At 47.1% G+C, this 20,644-nt stretch overlaps 1 protein-coding gene across 9 annotated transcripts in view; it reads left to right on the top strand.

Moving 5' to 3' along the window:
• RASAL2 (RAS protein activator like 2) overlaps window positions 1–20,644 on the top strand; it is a 178,211-nt gene that overhangs the window by 45,770 nt on the left and 111,797 nt on the right. For 3 of the 9 annotated variants that reach the window (XM_013191400.3, XM_013191398.3, XM_067001486.1), the window contains exon 1: window positions 8,623–9,445. The exons of 4 other annotated variants lie outside the window; for them this stretch is intronic. In XM_013191400.3, the coding sequence (XP_013046854.3) occupies window positions 8,851–9,445 (595 nt within the window). In that variant the 5' untranslated portion in view covers window positions 8,623–8,850. Of the gene's footprint in view, window positions 1–8,618; window positions 9,446–20,644 lie in introns of those variants that run through there. 2 more of the 9 variants (XM_048073378.2, XM_013191399.3) reach the window with 2 other exon arrangements.

The raw sequence follows: 20,644 nt of genomic DNA, 5'->3' as shown, positions 1-20,644 counted from the left end.
CAGTAATAACGGGTGAGGACACACGCAGGAGAAGGGAGAGTTTGTGTCCTGCACAGCGTGAGGGCCGGGCTGAGGGCCCTGCCCAGCCGGCACGTAGAAAGCCACCTCAAAAAGCGGTTTGAATGCTTGGAGGCTTTGCCCGGGATGTGATGACACGTGCCTTGTGCAGCTCCATTCTCACAACATCCAGTTCTTTCCTTTTGTCCTTCAGCGAGAAGGCGTGTGCATCTGTTGCAAATCTGTTCCATAAATAGTCTGAGCGAGAAATTCCCTTCCTTCCTTCCTTCCTCTCTCCTCACAGCTTGATGTTATTCTGTGTATTTCTCTTTTTGGGGGATAGCCTCTTTTGCATGTGCTGCCATAAAATACGTTTTTAATCCGGTGTGCTCCTTTCTTTCCCCCCAGCTTGTGCAGGTCCATGCCCGCAGGTCATCTTTCTCCACCTTTTGGCTCAGCGCACCGCTGCCGGTCGCGAGATCGCCAGCACTGGCACCGGGCACATCTTCGTGTCAGCGCTTTATCGCTGCCCAGCCCCTGGCTTTTGCACCAATTCACCTCTGCTCCCTACAGACAACCTGTGGAGAAAGGGCTCTTCTGGTTAGAAGGTCATTTGCATTTCATAACTGCTCTTTTTATCTTTTTTCTCCGTTCTCTTCCTTTCTGTTTGTTTCTTCTACTACTTCCTTCGTGCAGTGTGTGGTACCTAGCACTACAGCAGCTGGAATTTTAAGCAGGCTCACTTCCCCAGCTGATACTAAATGTTTTTTTTCATTCTAAACTTCTGGCATTTTGAAAAACTGGCATGTTTTCATCTTTCCTCTCCGTGATCCATTTCTCCCTTTAGATGAAGGCTTCAAGTTAAACTCCTACACATCACCGATTTATTGTCAATTGTCACACGCAATTTGCTAATGTTAATACATCATTCTGCAGGGGTCATGAGGTAGGTGTTACGCTAATTCTCCTACAGCTCAAGGAATTTCACTGCCTAAATTTGGAGCCTGAAGTAATTTGTGCATTCCTCTTGCTGCTGGTTCGTTGTATTCCCGGCTCCCACCGCCTTGTCTCGGCAAACACTTCAGAGCTGTCGTCTGTGGCAGTCTCCTCTAACAGATAGAAACACCACTGAATATATAGGCTGTCACGAACCCCCGTGCAAACAGGATACAAAGCTGACCGGCGACTCACGTGTGTCTTTGGTGATTTCAAAAATTAGGTTTGTGTGGTTATGTTTCTTCACGCACCGATTCTATAAATGTCAAACGTCTTGGGTGTTAAATACTGCAGAAGCATGTTTCAGGTTGTGTGAGCTAATTGTTTGTTTGCTTTCTTGTTACTAACCGGGCTTTTAAAAAGTCTTGCTAGTTTGGCCATGGAAACCCCCAAGCCTGTTGGCTTTTTCCAGCAGCAAACCAGACTTCAGCATGTGTAAGTGCTTGGCACAGGGAATTGGAAAAACCTCTCTGCAGATGAGCTGATGTCCTGCTGCTGCCCTTCTTCCCACCTGAACTGCCAGTTGTGCTGCTTAGCTCCAGTGCAGGGCAGCAGTCATGAAAGGAGACAGCATTTATATTAAAAACTTGGGGCATTTATATTGTGAATGCAAACATTGTGATTATAGATGTTGCTCCAGTTTGTTCCTTACTTGTACCATAACAGCGCACTGATACGCAATGGTAATGATACTGGGGAGTACTGTGAATTAGTTGGTGGCTATCTTTGTGCCTATAGTTGGCTTTACTGCAGGATTTCCAGTGTTCGAGAAGCCACATTTTAAAGTTTACAAAGCTAGCATTGCATGAAGGAATTGGTGAAATACAGGTTGTTTATTCACTCTGAGACTGTCTGTTGTGGGGAAGAGGACAAAATAAAGCCAACAGAGTTAGGGCAATTAAGGAAAAAATGTGTAGACTGAAATCCTGCACCAAATACCTTATTAATCATCATAAAAAAAAAAAAAAAAGCCTTTTGAATCACTTTTTTCTAAGTGCAATTACAGATATGTATGAAAATTTACATGCAGTCTCCCCTTTCTGGGCACCCAGTTGAAGAGGATTGCACAGATGCTTGGGTGGCTGGGGCTGCAGGCTGCCTGTCCTGCGAGCAACAGGCTGAGCTCTCTCGCATCTGAGAAGTGATATTCTCACCAGCTTTTCTGCATCTCTTTTCTGGTCCCCTGCCAACTTGCATTTAACGTGGTGGACGCTAGAGTTAATATAGGTCGTAGAGTTAATAAGTCGTATTTTTGCAACAGCCTGCACTGAGGATGTGGTCCTTGACAGCTACATAAAAATAAAGGGTGGAAAGTTTGAATATATACACCTGCTATTTGAGCACTGTTACCAAGACCATTCTTGAGATGTTTATCCATTAGCGTGCCTAAATGTTATGACTGTTTTTCTCTTAGCAATGTTAAGGCTGCCTTTGGTTTGATGCAAGCTGTGATGGCCTCGAGCAGCGCTGTGTTCTTCTTTAAGGTTGCAGGAATAAAGCTTTTTTCTCTCTCCACAAAAATCCCGAACACTTAAGTCTGAAAAAGAGTGGGGAGATGGGAACGTAATTTTGCCTGCTGGAAAGCAATATCATTAAAAAGGTGAATCAGTAAGCTGCTTGTGATATTTAAGGTGGTACCAAGCCCCACCTGTAGGCATGAAGAAGCGGATGTCAGAGTGGGGATAGGAACTATTTGTACAGTTTGAAAGATGGTTGGAACGGGTTGGAATTAGATAATCTTTGAGGTCCCTTCCAACCCAAGCCATTCTATGATTCTGTGGCCTTGCAGAAATTGTCAGTGAAGTAGGTTAATGCTCCTGTCTCCCTTCAGGGGCTGAAATTTGTGATCTGCAGCTCCGAAGGGTTTCCTCTCCCCTTTCAGCCCCTGTCTGCATCGGTGGCTTCACAGTACAGCACATGGGTAAGGCTGCGGAGGAGCCAGCGTTGCAGGAGCAGCTGTGTCACCCACCGGGCAGAGCTGCAGGCTTCTCCGCCTTGCAGAAACCTGTACCTGCAACTCTGCAAGTTCGAGGCAAGTGCTGCCAGTCAGTAGGAACGGGTCTTTTTGCTCTTCTGACTTTCTGTGCTGCAGAGCAGTTGCCAGAGTGTTTACCTCCAGGTTATAGGTTTGTTTATTTGCACCAGCGCATGTTTCCAAAATACTTGGCTGGCTTGGGCTGGTGTTGCTCACAGCTGTGTGTGGGCTCTCTTAGCCGCTGTGTGCGCTTGGCTGGCTTCTAGATGTACATTTTTATGGCCCTTGAAACTTGGCATGAGTTGTGTTTTGTCGACAACAACAACAAAGAAGATTGCTGGTGAAATTAAAATCTGGCATCGCTGTTCCTACAGGTTTGCTCTCAGTGTATTGAAATGAGATTTTCTTGCAAACTTTTCTTGGCGTCGATCCAGAACGCAGCATCTCATAAATCTGTATTATCACTCTGCTCAGTTGTCAGGGCTGCATCAGCTTCTCATGTAGATCACGGGAACAACATGGAAAACTGAAGCCAGGAAACTTTCAAATGAGGAGTTTGTATCAGCAGAGCAATGGCAGAAGAAATTTGCCATGGAATTAGGGGGCAGAAATCTTCAAGAGGTTTTCACTGCCTTCCTTCAGAAACTAGACTTCCCAAAATGCAGACTTGTGTCAGTGGATATCACTCCATCTTTTGCTAAAAACTGAAGGTTAAGGGACGTGGAAATTCAACACAATGACGGTCCAGCAGTTGCAGTGTGCCTTGTCACGGAAATGGTAGATCATGAAAACGAGGTGCTCTCGGGCATGCAGGTATGGCGGTGTTTAGCTTATTCATAGATGCACGCTATTCTCAGCATAGTGATAGTGAGAACAACCTGCCTTTTTTATTTACCTGGGACAGGTGAGCTTGCTGTGTAGTCACTGCTATGGTTTTCCAACTCAAAGCTTGGGTCCCAGGGACTCTTAATTTGGGCTCAGTAAATTATCTGTGTTCCAACCATGGGGATTCCAATCTCCAGCAAGCCTTGCTCTTCGAGTCCCTGTAACCCCAAATGCAACAATTTTTAAGGTACTGTTTGATTTGTCCTCTGCATAACTTGGTGCACTAAACACGAAGCGGTCAGGTGCACGGGTGCGTGCTGCTCCAAGAAGTGATGTTCACCTGCAGGAAGTGTTGCGGGGGAAACAGATGCATCTCGGCGATAGGGGATGGGAAGGGGATGTTAGGTCATTAATTACTTAGCCTTGCATAAACAAAACTTAATAGTTTGAAAAGTCTGTAATTTAAAGGGGAGGAAAAATCTTTCATCTGCTGCTGTGCTATTTAGCTAAATGTCAAGTTGGGTCAATTGGAAGAGTTTTGTGATGATTTCTGCTTTATATATTGATTACTTTTTCTTGAACGTTGCCAGCGCAGTGAGCATTGGACTAGTTTTGAAGGGGGAAAGGAGGTAGGGGGATCTAGTCTGCAAAGTCGGGGATCCCTGACCGGCTGAATCACTTCTGGTTTATCCAGGGGCGATGCTGGGTGCGATTGGATTCACTTTCCTGCCTGGTAGAGAACTCATTTCATGGCTGGTAGCTGGGGACTTAGCCTGGTGTCTTCTCAGAAACGTTGATTTTTGAACCTGCTGTGTTTATGATTTCGAGGAGAGGACATAGCTGAAGGCCCACATGTGGTGAATAAAGCTGCAGGGCTGGCTGGGGGCTCTGGTGCCCTCCCTCCTTTGGTTAGTGCTCTCCTCTGCCCCCACCACCCCATCCCCGCCTTGGAAAATCTTTTTAAAAATTGCTGGCAAGTTTGTGCTTGGTCCAAAACTAAATTTAAAATGGAGTGGTTCAGTCATGGGAGGTTTCAATTCAAGTTTTTCTCGGTATAAGCTGTAATAAAGATGAACTTAAATGTTATACTTTGCATGTGCCTTTACTCGAGCACAAGACGAGAGCGAGACAGCATTAAAAATTAATTTTTATCGTCAGAGACACGTTCTCCCTCCAGCTGCTTGGCAGCGATGCTTTTGTTTTTCACATTGTTATTGTTATTTTTGTAATTGGCTGGTGGTGTTTATTAAACAACTGATATTGCGAGGAATTTCTGAAGCTTCTTGCAGCAGACTGGGTAGGTTTTTTGGAAGGCTGAATGGTGGAGGGAGGACTTCCCACGCAGGAGGCCGCTGCCAAAGAATTATCTTCATATGCTCAGTGAAAATGTAATGCTGCTTGTGTAAATTTTCTGTGAAATGTTGTTATACATTTAAAAAAGATTGTTTTCCCAATATAATGCTAAAGCTGGAGTACAGTTACGTTTCAGGGTAGCAAATCTGCGTTTTTTGCATAAATTACTGAAATATTTAGGTGCAGTGAAATATATGCTGTTAAACATGTCAAATCAGATGATTAAATGACTGGATTGTTAGGAAGAAAATAGTAATTTTCTGAAAAAGCTTAATGAATGATCTGGCACAATGAACTACAAACACACCAGAAAAAAAAAAAAAAACCCTTCTGAGAAAATTTGCCAGCCGAGGATCACGTTTTTATGCAGTAGGTAATAAAGACTGGAAGCATGAGTGAAAATATTCCTGATTTTTCTCAAGTGAATTGACAAGCTCCTTTCTTCCACTGCAATTATTTTACCTGCTGACAGCTGAGTGGGTGGCTCTCTCTGGTTAGTGATTTAGCAACGCGCTAGCAGTCACTGTTCAAGTTGATTTCTTTGTGATAGACGACCGTGCAAACGCTTCCCCAGAAAAACTGCTGCTCTGAAACGACTTGAGCTTCCACACGTGGACTGCGGATCAAGGAGAGCGTTCAGCTACGTGAATTGCCTTCTTGCATCTCACACAAGAAATGCTGAAGCCAACTGAAGCTGATTCTAACTCGGCGACGTTGGAGGAGAACAGATTTGTTTGGGCATCGCCTTTGCTATGGATGATGTGTAGGAGGAGGAGAGGGTCCAGTTTGACTCGAAGCCCAGGCTATAATTTTTGAGCTAGCAGTTTAAAAGAATTGTCTTCTTTGTAGACTAAGCAAACTTGTGTATCAGTGATTTTATGTCAATAAACATGTAAGCCTTGTGTGCCCTTTTCAGAATCGCTTTGAGAAGGACCATTTTACCCCGTGCAGTACGCAGTGAAATCCCCGCTAAGTGAGGCAGCTGGATGACTGTTCTCTTGGAGCAAGAAGTGTGTTCGTCTGAGCGGTGGCAACAAGAAAGCAAAAGTGAAATCAAAAGTGAAGACCCTTCTGACATTACTTGAACTTAAACCGTGCCTTTGATGTTCTTGGGCTTTTTGTTGAGTGAAACAAGTGCTCCTCGGGAGTCCGCAGGGTAGTGATGGAGAGGGGACACAGGATGAGAGCAGTCCTGGTGACCCTCTGATCCTCTCTGTCTTCATGCAGAGGCTGACATCCCACCCAAGCTTTCATTCTGGGCTAAATCCACGTGCCAGAGTAACGTTGCCAAAGCAGGTGGCAAGTTACCCGAGTCGAGCCGCTCCTGTTGGTCATACCGAGTCCCCTGGTGGAGCACCTAAGTGCTTCCGAACCCTGTTGCCAAAAAGATGCTTTGTATCAGCTCTCAGCTTCGTAGCTGTGTTTCAGCAGCAGCTAGAAAGCATGCTGAAAATCTCCAGCAAGCAAATCCCGGGAGGAGTTGAGCTACTGCAGTGCCTGTCTCTGTTTTCTGTCCTCCCCTGCCCTTCGGCGCTCCCAGAAGTCCATATAGATGTGCTAGTGGAAACTCACACAGGCGAGGCTTGCAGGGCTGACCAGAAACCTACCTCACGTTCTCAGTTTTCTTGGCTTATTATGGCCTGTGCCATTAGAGCAAACCACACTGTCGTCTGTCGGGTTTATTTGTAGTTATTTCTGAAGTTCCATAAGGCCTGTTTTACCAGACTGACTAATTCAAAGCATTTGTTCAAGGCACTGCTGCCTCTTGAGAGGTCAAAGGCTCACCAAGGAACACCAGGACCTGTTGCTGGAAGGGGTGGGTGACTGAGCACCAGCAGCCACGGCTGAGGTCGAGCTCCTCAGCGTCGTGCTTGCCTCAGAGGCAAGGCCCCGCAGGCCTCCGTGCTCGGTGAAAGGGATCGAGGAAAGAAGGAGAAACACTGCCGGCAGTGGGTGAGCGTCACGTCAGGAATTATTTACAAGACCTCAAGCCATACAAGTCCATGGGACCAGGTGGGCTGCCTCAAGGGGGGGATCAGCAGCCCCTGGGATCGAGAAACAGAGAAGTCTTTCCTGGTCTGCCTGGAGAAGAGCCAGCTCGCTTCTTTCCCGGTGAATTCTCCACCAGCGTTTTGTTCAGGTACATTTTGCCACTGAGGACACGTGCGCTGAGCAGCACGACTGCCTACAGAGCAGGAGAGTCAGCTTCGGTGTTTTCGGTGCTGAGTTTGTATTGCAGTGTCCGAGCTGTTCAGGCGTCTGAGGTGGGTGTAACTTCTTGAGCATGGCAGCTTTACACAGCCACTTCTCTTGCTTCAATGTGAGGAACGCAGCTTGCTGCTGAATAGAGAACTTATTTCTCTACGTGATGGAGGTCTTGGGTAACTGCGGCCTTGTTTTAGGGAGCAGTGACACCCTTTTCCCTGTGCATTCAGAAGTAAGGAAGTTTTGCATCTGCAACTGTCAGGAATGTGCTTTGGCTGATGAATGCCATCGAAGCTTAAAGGCGAGATCCCATAGCGGGCCGATTAAGCTTTATTGGTCTGCCAGACCAGATTATCATTTTATTTAACCAGAGAAGTAGTTTTCATTGTCACTTGATTGCCAAGGGTCTGTCAGCATTTCCATTATAAACCCCCTATTTTCAGGGATTTGAGTAGACTTGAGATTTAAGTGTTCTGCTCTGAAACTTGGCAAGCATGGTCTGAGTTCACCAGCAGATATTTTCTTTATGAGATTTTAAAATAGTCAGCTGTTTCTTAAATTGTAGAGAAGGCAAGTTTTTTTTTTTTCCTCTTGGTTAAACAGATAGGATTATTTTTTCCACCCTGCTTATTCCAACTAGATTTATCAAAACAAAACCCTATTCTCTTGTTTAAAGAAAGAAAGAAAAGAAAAAAGACAAATATGCCCACTGTCAAGTTCTGTTTGCCAGCGGATCATGCCTCAAAGCTTTCCCAATCTCTGCTTCGGTGTGTGGTTGGTGAAGTCCCACCCACCCTCTCTGCCCTTTTTCTCCTCCCCTTTACTTCTCTCCCTTTGGTGTATTTACACTCTCACTATATTAAGTTGCAGCATTTCTTCTCCCCCCTTTGCCTTGCTCCATGAAGCTTCCAGCACCCAGTTCTGAGCAGTCTGGGTATTTTACTTCTCTCTAAAAGGAAACTCTGGGGTGTTCCTAAGTGATCCAACGTACCCGTGGTAAATATCAACTCTAGGAATTGTCTTTATGTTGTGTGTTGCTCTATTTGGCGTACATTACTACTTAACTGAAGGACGTGTGCATTACTCTCAGTTTGACTATTGCAATTGTACCGCTTTTCTGAGACTTTGGTGTGACTTTGAGTGAAGGACTTTCACGGTTGTCTTTTTTTTTTTTTTAACCAAATCTTTGATGTCGACTGAAGAAAAGTGAAGTGTGATTGGTGCAGAACACCACTGTGGCTTTTCATGGCTGGGCTCTTTTAGTCATTTCCTGAGAGCTTGGTGCAGAAGGGCGACAATGCAGGAAGCGGCAGCAGGCTCGGCGAGGCTGCGCGTGGTGTTGGAGGGCGGCTTGCTGTAGGTGAGGGCTTGTCCCTCTTGCTGACATGTAGAAGTACCTGGCGCTGGGGTTGATGCTCCTCGGGGAGAGCCTCTGCTGTCCTTCACAGCGGTGAAGAGGATGATTTGGGCATTAAAAGCTGAAATTCAAGAGTAGGAAAATGAGTGCTTTTAAAAAGTACTATAGTCTCTCTCCCAGGACCTTTAGAAGATCCTTGTCGGAACAAGATGCTGGCACGGCTACCCTGAAGGAGTATCACTGGTACCACCAAATGAAAAGCAAGAAGATGAATAAACAAATGACTTCGGACCCTGAGAAGGCACTCGGAGCGTACAGGTGGCAGACACATCCGCGGCTTCCCTGGAGGATAAGCAAAAGAGCGCGCTCCAGCAGTCTTAGAGGGGAAGGTAACGATCCGAGCCTTGTCAAAAGTTCTGCAAGCGTGGATGCTACCAGCACTGAGCATCTCCACAAAGATCCAGCGGAGATGATTTTCCAGGCAAAGACGAGGTCGCTGCGGGTTCCCTTCAACCGCTCTCTGTCCGAACCCGTGCCGCACTCTGCGGCCAGGAGCACAAAGCCCTTTCTGCAAGCCGTGCGCTCGGTGGACTGCGAGCAGCAGGGCTATTTCGTCCGTGGCATCTTCTCTACTCTCTCAAGTGGCTTTTCAAGGATAATAAATCGAAGAGGGGAGCCTGTCAGTGAGTCACTAGGCGAGTGGAAGGCAGACGATAATCAAATTGATCCGATCACAGGTAATGGGCTCTGTTTTGTGTTGTTCTCCTTGTGTTACAGGTGTCTATAGTTATTCTTTGGGATACACCGCGGTTGTTTAAACTGGTTTTGAACTTGGTGTTTATTAACATGAGATGTGCAACTTTCTGCTGTTCTACCTTAATTTTAAAAAAATGACTAGGGAAAAAAAAAAAAGGCCTTTCCTGATTAGGGAAGTGGTGTGATGTTTTGGCATGTGCTTAAAAACCTGGAGGTCCCTTTAAAACAGATGTCTTGGAGGAAGCAGAAGCATTGCTCTCCAAAATGAACTGCGTGTGTGGTGTGCGCAGTCCTGCGAGCGCAGCAGCCTCGGAGGAGCTGTCGTGCACTGATGGATATATCAAGCCTGCTACTGTAAATGGAGTACTAGGGGGAGACAGAAAGAGAAATAAAGCTGTCTTTTAACCAGTGCTCAAGGCAGTGGAACGGATCTACTTCCTCATACCAGATTCAGAGTTTTGTAATCAATCAGCTAAATTGATGTCTGCTCTATGTTAGATGCCAAGGACGACAGTGTTAGGAAGGTTTAGCCAGCCGGGATTGAGGTCAGCAGGATGCCAGGCCGAGATTCCGTTTAAATCTGCCCTGCTGTTAACAATGCTCATAAAGTGTGGGGGGGTGGGTGGGTGGGTGGAATTTGCCTTCTGTTCTCTAGGGTCTTCTGTGCAACTTTCTCATGGGCTACCCAGTCTGAACTGAGTGACTGCAGAGGCTTTGGGGAAAAAAACGCAAAGGTTAAATTTAGAATAAAAGCAAAAATAAACCTCCCTTCTCCCCAAAACCTCAGTGCTTTCCAGAGTCCTCCAGATTATCATATTAAAACCTGATAACATCTGGAACTAGTTAGAACTGCTGGACAGGTCATCCGTATTAAAAAATAAATAAATTCATCTTGCTGTTATTACTAGGAAACGCTGTCCACGTGGGTACTGGGTCTCAGCCACAGTGGATTGTCTCTTACAGGCTTATGTTCGGTGCTGGGAGCAGTCACACTGCTCTAAAACAAGAACAAGTGGACAAAGAGGAGGAATAACTAAGAAGGACCATCTCCCCCAGCATCCCAGGGTTTGTTCAAACCACCTACATACAGTCTGTGATTTGTATTCCTCCACAACCTTGCTCGGTTGGAATTTGGCTTGATGATGCTTGTTGGATCTCGTGGCATACATGGAAAAAATGAAGACAGAGGATTGCTTTATTGCTGTTCTTGAAGACAGCTTTGTTAAGGGGTTGGTTTGATATTAGAAACAAGGATTTCTACTGCAGGCTTCCACTGTTGTTGAGAGCTCCTGGGAGGCAGAGTTGTTATTGCGAGCTGCCTGGGATGGTTTGTTTGGTCCTTTCCGCCCACCAGTATACGTCAGCAAGCTATATTGGGAAGGTATTCTATAGGACATGAGCATTTTGCATTAAAATCGTGCAATCTTTGAAGGGCAGAGCATGCCGTGGTTGCTTTTTTCTTGGTCCTGGCACACTTTGATACCAAATGGTTCTCTAATAATTCAAACGAGTTGTCAGTCAGCTAGGTTGCTGGGGTCTCTGCTTCTAGTAGCATGAAAAGTGAACAGTGGAAAAGGATTATTTGTGAGAAGCCGCTGCGCTGTAAATGCTGTATGTCGGTTCTGGGAGAAGTACGGAGCCTTCTGGCTCTTGGACCCCGAAACCTCTGCCCGAGCCAGCCAAAGCTGGTTTCACAAAGAGCCTCGCAGTTCAGGAACTGAGAATAAACAATGGGACTCAAGGTAAAAGCCAAACTCTCTTGAGGGAGGAAGTCACAGCTGGGAAGGTGCCTGGGGAAGCGAGGGAGTGCAGTCACCTGCAACATCTGAACCAGCCGGGCCCTGCTTCTTGAAGGCCTACCCTCTGCTCCTCGAGCAGACAACAGCCGGGCTCTAAGAGAACTCGTTTGCCCCCAAAGATGTGCTGCCTTGTGGGATTTATAGGCACAGGACAGCTAGTTGCTGGCCTCGGGATGTATCGCTCCCTAAGGGGGAGCAGCTCTTGCCGGAGCAGTTGGCCCTGCTGGGTCACCCCTGCCCCAGCGGGCCCGAGAGCTGGCGGCACTGCCGGGAGCTGGACGACAGAAAGGGAGAGAAATGTAACTCGTCTGTCGTGTCTCCTGTTCAGGAAGAAATCCAAGGAAATGGGTGGTTTTCCTGTCCGAGAGGCAGGATTTGGGAATCCTTGGGCTGTCAAACCCCGTGGTCTGCCCAGACTTCTGACTTGCCCAGAGGTAGTGTGAGCCACGGGGTTTCTCCAAAGCATGCGGATGCTTTAACTTGGAAGGGCTGCAGTGAAAGTCTCCTGGGAAACATCTGGTTGGACAGAATTTCTTGTCGCTGTGACCCAGAACCAAGGAGGACCTTGCCTGGGGTGTTAAATACACAGTCCGAGAGGAGAGGCATGCTTTGGAGTTTAACCAAGAGAACCTGGAGGCATGCTGCCTGCCTTGTGTCCAAGCAACCAAGCCCTTTCCTTACTCACTCTCTTCATTAAAACCATTTCCACTTCCTCTGAAATAGTTGCAGATTATCAGCTTAAAAAGAAGAAAGGAAAGTCTTCCTCCTGGCGCGTGCCTGCCCTGGTGTGCTCGGCCTTACCTCTGGGCTGGGGTCGCGGCGGTGGGACCTCGGCATGGGTTTGAGGAGCGGCCGGTGGAGTTTGCTGCTGACCTTTGGAAAGCGGGGGCAGAGCAGTTCCCTTCTTCAAGAAACGGTTACCTCCCAAAAGAGGGTTGGTTGTTTCTTTTGGCAGCTTGCAGAGGGAAGTGGGATTTAAAAAAATAATAATAATAAAAAAATCTGGATAAATATTTTCCAGTTGGTCTCACAGTCTAGGAAGCATGTTCAGACGCTGCTTCATCGCTCCTTGGCTGCAGCAATCCCTCCTGGATTGATGCAGGCATCCTCTTGGGCAAGGAGGGATGCCGAACCTGTGGAGAGCCGTGTGTGCTCGCTCCCCCGGGACGCTGCAGCTTCTCCCCTCTGTGCTGCTTGGGAGCAGCTTTTGGTGCACATGCCCTGGCTTCTGACCACTCTCACACCCAGGCGTTTCGTACAAGCGGTTAAATTGACATGTGCAAAGCCCTGAGTGAGAAGGACTTGGGCTCAGTATTAAGGTATTATTTATACCATCATTAATTAAAGAGCACTTTAATTTCTAGCAGATGTACCAGCTCGAGGAAAGAGAAGTAGCACTCTGATAAGCTTAATGGTTGCGAACGCACCGAGATCTCTTTAGGAACGAGATAAGGAAGGAGCTGTGCAGACAACTCAAAGCCTTGGATCCAAGGGTCGTGGGTGAGCTGCTGCACTCTGTTTTATTTTGTTTTTATTTCTGAGTATTGCCAGTGACCCTTCAACTCTGTTAAGAGTAGATTTGTGAGAGACTACCCAGATAACATGTATTTCACTGCTCCTTCTTATCTAGATCTCAGGGCAATGCAAGTTTAATTGGAGATTGATGACAAAATAACTCTTCAGTAGAATCAATTATCTGTATCTTCAGTGGGTATCTCTTGGGGGAGGGAGAAGGTAAACACTGATTTCTTGCATTTGACATGCATTTGTCTTCCACACTCGCTCTGTACTTGAGATTTTTATAGTGACGCTTCCCACAGGATTATTTCCTTCACTTTCTTCACCTGGGTGAAGATCTGTTTCTTCAGTATTTTAATTTTATGCTGTAAATCATTTTAGAGGTTTTTTGTACCTAGGCTGAGAGAGTGTAGTTTCTATCCTTGCTTTTCTGGAATTGTTCTTCTTTTTTTTTTTTTTTTCCGGTTCACTAAAGTTACTCAAATGTGGTGCTCTTTTTAATACAGTCTAGATTGATTAAATTGATTAAATTCTAAGTTTTGTATCTTTCCATATAAACTAATATAGAGAGAATCTGCATTTTCACACTTCTAACTCAAAGCCAAGGCATTTAGGTTTCTTCAGTGATTCCCCAAACACAAAACTATTTCTTCTGTCTGAAATGGGAATTCAGCATTTATTACTCATTGAGGCAGCTTTTCAGTTTTTCATGTTTTCAAAAGTGCTTTCTCATTTTAGAAGTGCTCCTACTGACTCATGTTCCCCTGCACCCCCGGATCGCTTTTTCTGTTGAGCAGTTTATTTTTGGTGGGGTTTTTATTAGCGAACCTCTACACAATTGAGCTCACCCTGTAACTCACACGCCCATTGACGTGCTGTGTAAATGCCACTTTATCTGCACTCTGCTGTGTTCCTATGTTTCGTTGCAAGGTGCAGGCTCGGTGTTTGCAGTCATTAACCTTTAATTGCCAGAACAGCTTCAGGACAGCTGTTTATACCTAGGCTACATCAAAATGACCCAAGTTTTTCGGAGAGGTACAGCTGTGGGAACAGCAGTCTGCAGTCAAGTGTCGGTCTGTTTTTCAAGCTGTAGTGTGTCTTCGTGGGGCTAAATGTTGTGGTACGTGGTGTACTGAAAGTTGCAGAGGGGTGGGACGCACCGGGGAGCATTCCTGGCATTTCACAGCTTCGGATACGGATCCTACTTCTCCCCCCCGAGTATTTCCTTCAGATCTTGACCCATGTGTCATGTTCATCACGAGCGCAGTGTCGTTTACTGTGGGTAATAGGCTAATGCTATGCAGATGAATGTTTATGATCACAACAGAAAACAATTAGCGACAATATCTGAGGCTAATAAAATTACAGTCATCCGGTGCTAATTATGCTTAACAAAGGGTGTCTCTGAGCAGGTAGTTGTGCTCATTTCAGCTGTGACTGTTGATTTTCCTCCTCCTTAATCCCAGACCATTTTGTCTGAAGCCAAAAATTAACATCCACCGGGATGAATGAGGACATTATTATTTGTGAGGACTTTCCTGACTCATGAAATCATGACGAGGGAACAGCAGAGTCTTGCATTCCAGGTTGCTTTTTGCTGCTCTTGTGGTCTGTGTCTGTGTTTTTGCTCCTTGTGTGGAGCGTGCTGATAACCTGTGCTTGCAATACTGTTACCTGTGGTTACATTGGTCTTGAGAAATTAGTGCATGGGAATTACCGGGAGGGTAAGTGTGTCCTAGAGATGTCCCCTGGATGTTCTTTGCAGGGCGACAGGGTTTGAAGAGATGCAGCTTTCACAGAAGCAGGTAAGGAGTGGAAGTATGGGGATTAGGAGAAAGGGCTCTCAGCAAACTAGAGATTTCGGGTTGTGGTGGGAGAAGCTCTTCCTTTGATAACAGGCCAGACAGGGCCGAGAGGAAGCAGCCGGAGGAGGAAGAACAGCCTTTGCTTTGCAGAGGAGGAGCTATGTCTGGCGAGCAGTTGGACTGGGAGTCTTTGGCCAAGTTTCACGTCTTGCCTGCTGCGTCCCCGGAAGGAGGAGCTCCGGCGCGAGAGCCCGCGGGGAAGGAGCAGCTCGCGGTCTGGGGGCAGCCCCGGCAGCCTGTCCTCGCCCTTCGCCCCATGGAGCAGCGAGCCCAGGCGTGGGAGGCGTGCAGAAGACAGTGGAAAGAAATGGTGTTGGACTTTTCTCAAAACACTGTATTTGTCTTAAAGGTAGACGTAAAACACAGCCGTCGAAGCGTGCAGAAAGGGGAGCTTTGCACAGCAGCTCGGCTCTCCTGGAAAACTCTGAGGTTCCGCCACCCCAGAGATGGGAACCGTAACTCTTAGAGGCATTTAGAGCCTGTGGCCGGAGGGCAAGTTCTGCCACGGTGAAGCTGTCTTCAGGCAGAGCTCCTTGCTTTGCGTTTCCCCAGCGCTGCCCGTAATGGAGCTTGGTGCAAGCTGAGAATTGCCGGCGTGCTTACACAACCAGCACTTCCTAGGCACATTGACCCTTTTTTCTTGAAATAACAAACCCAGAGGAAAGTATTTGTTTTAGGTCTTTGTTTCATTTTTCCAAATAACGAATGGTGTACATCTGTAATGCTAACAGTACTTGATTTAGGACTCAAAGCAATGGCATGTTAGAAGTAAACAAACGTGCACAAGATTATCTCCGTGCTCTTATTTATAGCGTTACTTGATCGCTTGCTTCAACTAATTAACTTGTTTTATTTAGCCTTATGCTTTCTGTGCTGATACTTTGGGGTAGTTATTCAAAAGACTCTCTAGGCTCTTCTGAAATAAATACTTCATAATCCTGTAAAACATCACTTGTTTTAAAGGAAGCTGTTTACATAAATAACAAGCTAATGCATGAACCTCTTGACATGTTAGCATTGAAACCAACTGTCCCCTGCGTGGTTTTGTTCTTACTACGAGGGAAGCTGAAGCCAGACATCTGGTCCTCTGTGGGCAGGAGAATGCTGTACTAGTTACAGGGCTGCTCGTTTGAATGGAGTCAGAAAACATTGTGTACAGAGGAGGTGAAGAAAATGACTGAAAGAGAGTTTTCGAAGAGGCTTAGGTTTTGGAGAGCAGGTGTTCTCTGCCTCTGTTCCTTATGGGGGCATGCTGGTCGTTTTAGTGTGTGCGTCTGGTGTAGGAGCATCCCTCCCAAAACTGCTCGTGGGGGAAGTGGTGCAGAAAGGGGCGAAGTCCCTGCCAGTGGCACGTGAGGGCAGGGAGCGAGCCAAGGGCGTTTTTCCAGCTCCAAAGCAGTGTTGTCAGCTATCGCCGTGCTTTGCTGTCAGTGCTGTCTGTAGGTTTGAGACCTCGGGGATCAGCTGTGTTGTGGTTTTATGGCTCCTCCCTTCAGTGAGATCTGAGTTTTTACTCCTGAGATCGTTTATTTGCAGAGCTCTCAGATCCCTCTCCCCTCGTCACGGCCAAATCCCTGTTTCTAGGTGAAATGCAAGGAGCTACGCTGCCAAGTCCGGCGGGAGGCTGTAAGCAGACCTGCTCGTTCAGTTTATGTCTAACTTTTTCTGCGTATCTTATAGGAACAGAAGTGCTTTCCCACACCCCATTCTCAAAATACTCCTGAGTATAATTGTCTGAGACCATCGCAGGTGTTGGTGATGATGCTGTTGAGGGCCAGCTGCTCGCTGCATCTCTCCCAGCTCGGTGACTGCGGGTTGCAGTTCTCTTCCAGCTGCACCTAGGAGCTCAGCGCGTTTCCCTAGGAAAAGCGAAAGCCCCTTTTTAATGCAGTCACTTCTGGAGCGATTCTCCTCGGCCAGTTGCTGACTGACACAGATGCTTTGGCATGGGGTTTTGATGAATTACCGCTGAAAAATCCGCCAGGCTTCTGATACTTGCTCCGCATCTCCATCTACCTCCTGGCTCCTGCCGGCCCTGGCTGCACCGGCACATGAGGGATGGCTTTGTCGCAACACTGCTGTGCGTGTTTTGGGCTGTCTGGCGAGGGCTGGCTTCTGGCTGCGCTGCTGTGGCCACAGGCTTCCTGTCAGCTCGGCTGCCGTCTGATACACACACAAGTATGGTTTCGGCCACCAGAGTCTTGAAATGACGGTCCTTGCCTTTATGCAGCTTCCTATGCACCTTCTTGAACGACACCGAGACTTCGTTTAATCAAAACAGGGTGAAGTTTTGGAAGGAAACAGAAAAGAAATGAATAGCCTTCCTGAGTCTGCTGTGAAGGAACCGAGATGTTTGTCTCCTGGTTTTCCTGGCTGCTGACCACGATGTCCATGTCTCACTGCCATGTGCAGGGTTGACTCCTGTTTCCCGTTCCTCGGTGTCGGAGGTGACCTGGGTCACTAAAGGCTTTTAATTAACCCGGAGGGCTCGCAGAAGGCATGCGGCACGTGGGGAAGTGCTGAGTGCTCCTCTGGTGCGGGTTAGGGCAGGAGGTGAGGCCCCGGAGGCTCTGCGGTGGTAGGCATTAACAGGTTCATTTATCTTGCACTATTAAAACCTCATCGAAAGGAGCTGGCTGGGCTATTCACCCCGGTGCTTCAGAGAACCAAGTGGGAAGGCGCTGTGTATGACTCGTAAGGCACGAGCAAACCGGCGAGCCCCAGTAAAGCATTTTGCAGAATTATCTTTCTCTTGGTGCTGTAGAGACAAGTCCTGTACGTGTCCAACACCAGGTGGGTGCCTCCCTACGACTCCGTGGTGCCCAGTAGGTGCTGGCGAGCGTGAGCGGGGCCAGGCGGGCATCGCTGCGTCCCTGCCCCGTGCTGCCTCCAGATCGGGGCCCCCTCTAACCACTACAGAGGTCGTCACTTATTTTTCTCCCCTTCCCAGGGAGATGTGATGGCTGCAGCCGCTGTCGAGCTGTGCTAACAAGGTGGCTCTCAGCTGGTTTATTCAGAAGCAGGGAGCTCTGTGCAGGCTGCCGCACAACCTGGTTATGGTGAGAGGTTGCTAGCTCATGCTTAGATAGACTCCAATAGCTGCAGAAGGGAAGAAAATCTTTCCAGGAAATACATATTTATTTTTTCTTCTTCGCTGTAGGGTTTCTTCGGAGCTTTCTGTGAATGCTGCGTGCCTACAAACAAAAGTGAAGGCCTGTACATGTGGTCGTAAGATGCCATTGGGTTTGTCTGAGGGAAATTATTTGTGTACAGCAGGAGTTTTGAGTTACTTTAACAAAAGAAGTGAATGGCTGCGATGCACTAATTGAGAAATTGGTGTTTGGGCTGTGACCGAAACAAATGGGCTGTGCACATGTGTGAGGCTGTGAACTGGGCCTCAGCCCCCAGACCTCCCGGGCTCTGTGCTCCCGCTTCTAACGCCAGCCCGTCTGTCTCCGAAATGGGTGGTTTTTTCTGCTGAGGCAGTAGGGGACAAAGTCTGTACTCGTGTGCAGCGTGCGCTGGCGGTATCTGATTTGAACGTGCTCGATGGGGAATCACGCGCTTGTTTGGACGCAGGTGGATTTATTTTAACAGCAGGACTCCAGGTAGGAGAGCTACGTGGGAACAGACACGTGGATTCAGAGAGAAATGAACACTACAAAATGTAGGAGGAAGAAAAAAGTTTTATTGTCCCTACATAGAAAGGACTTGCCCTGACCGAGTCACGCGTTTCTGAGCTGTCAAGTACGTGGAGGAAAAAAACGTGACAGCATAGAGCCGGCCCCCAGCAGGCCCTGGCTGAATTAAACACACACATAGCAATCTGCGCTCCGAATAACTCCTGCATGGATATGTAATTTAAAAGAGAAATGCTTTCGGGGTGATGATAGGTTTTGTCTACATCTGTAATGTCTCATTTGTCTGTGGATGCCCAGCAGCCTTCGCTTTGTTTATTCAAAGATGAGCAAACATGAAGCTGAGTGTACTTTTCAATGATCGGGGGGAATCAACATAAAAAATGTAGGGCTTTATAAAATATATATGGACACAGATATATGCTTAGCAAGGTTTACTAGACTGATTGCTCCTAAACCTAGAGCTTGACTCTTCTTAAGCGCAGAGGATTCCCAAGGAGACAGTCGTAGCCCAGGGACAGTGGAGTGTGGCCACTGATGGATAAAATAAAATTCAAGCCTGTTTGCATTTTAATGGACTTTAATCACATGAGAGTTCAGGAAAGAAGAAAATAGATTTTTTTTCCTGTTCATCATTTGTCTAATTGCTTCAGGCCTAGCGAAACTGGGTAACAAAATATCATTTTTGGTTCTTGTACTGCTGTTAAGGAGGATTTTACAAAGAAAAGAGATGTGCATTATCATCATTAGTCACCAAGAGCAGAACAAACAGTACTGGTCTGTAGATGTGGCAGGGAAAGCAGAGCTGCAAGTTTTTGGCAAACTAAGTAGTAAGGAGGAAATGAGCAAGATGCCATGCATGGTTTTTATCACCAGAGATTTACAAAAATAAGTTTGACATCCGTCAGGGGCTGGGGGTAGGGTACCATCCGGCTCCAGCGGCGTGGAGGCAGCACGGTCTGCCTTCGACGGCCTCAAACTCCCGAAAAAGGCAGCTCTGCCTTAATCCCTTGCTCTTCGGGGCTGCCTCTCTGTCGGTCGCTTCTGCTGATCGTGACGGGATCCTCAGGCACGTTTTGAAGGCTCTTGCTTCGTTCTGCTGGCATAGCCCGGGTCTGCCCAGGCCAACGCTCCCTCCTGCTGCTCGTCCCGTCCGTAGCACCAGGCACACTCATCCCTCCATCCCCGGACACGGGTTTTGGTCCAGAGCACGGTGCAAAGACCAGCTAAGCGGGGTGTTTTGGGATAACGCAGTCATTTATTAAAAAAAAAAAAGGGGAGGGTGGAGTGGAGGGTGTTTAAAATGCCAAGATATTTTATATAACGGGCAGAAAATAGAGAAGCTCAAGTTTTTGCCCCGTATTTTCTTTTGTTATATCGCTAAGTGGATGTTTGTGTCTGTTTATACTCTGGTTTCGTGTGTGCTTTGAAATCTCATTGTGCTCAGAGGTGGAAAATTGGCTGCTTCGGTAAAGGCACGTTAAGGACAGCTATCTACAGTAGCTGGAAGGAAATGCTTCTCAAACATATTGTCCAAGTTGGTTCGAGTTAAATCTCTTGGGTACGTGAACTTTCCTTACCTCCTCCACCCATCTTCTGGCAGCAAACAATTCTTAGTATTGAGACTTAAAAATTAATACATAAAATAAATCCGCGCTGCCCCTGTAAATCGTTTCCCAAAAGCAGTGACGCGGGTTTCAGGAGCAGCTCAGAAACCGCTGGTGTTGGTAATTCCCTCTGGAGATGGGGGGAGTCCCACGAAGCAGCGAAGTACAACAACCCTTTCCAAACTGGATGAAAGTGATCACGTTGATGTAAAGATTCCCTCTGCCCTCCTAGTCTGGTCGGATTTACTGTTACAAAATGCAGTAGCACAGCAGGATTGCTAATTAGATGTTATCAGGACTGCTTCTGCAAGGTTGTGACCTATACATTTCTGTTTCCTACCGCTGTAGGAAAGAAATTTTCTCTTGACTTGTTTGTTCCCTTTGCTGGGCTCACTCGGTCTCCTTCGAGGATTTTGGAGATGAGCACCTGCGATTTTACCCTGATGAAAGGGGATTTGGGATCTGCTGGGGGGCTTTGTGATGTCCGTTTGCAAAACGCACGGCACGGAAACATTTGGGAACGGGTGCACGTTGGTGCTTAGGGGATTGGCGGCATTAGCAGTAAGCATCAGAGAAATCAGCACTACAGAGGGAGTAGTGGGAGGTTTCTCCTTGCATGCTTGATATTTTGCAGGCTTTGGAAAGGAGCAGGAGTGGCATGGGCTCCGGGGTAGAGGGGACGTGGGGTTGCCTTTATCTGGGGCAGCCTCGCCTGCCCGAGAGAGGAGGAAACGTATTACATAGAGGGAGAAC

This window comes from Anser cygnoides, chromosome 8, assembly GCF_040182565.1.
Source record: "Anser cygnoides isolate HZ-2024a breed goose chromosome 8, Taihu_goose_T2T_genome, whole genome shotgun sequence".
Classification (NCBI taxonomy): Eukaryota; Metazoa; Chordata; class Aves; order Anseriformes; family Anatidae; genus Anser; species Anser cygnoides.
Note: the sequence above shows the minus strand (reverse complement) of the source record. Positions and strands in the feature narration are given on the sequence as shown.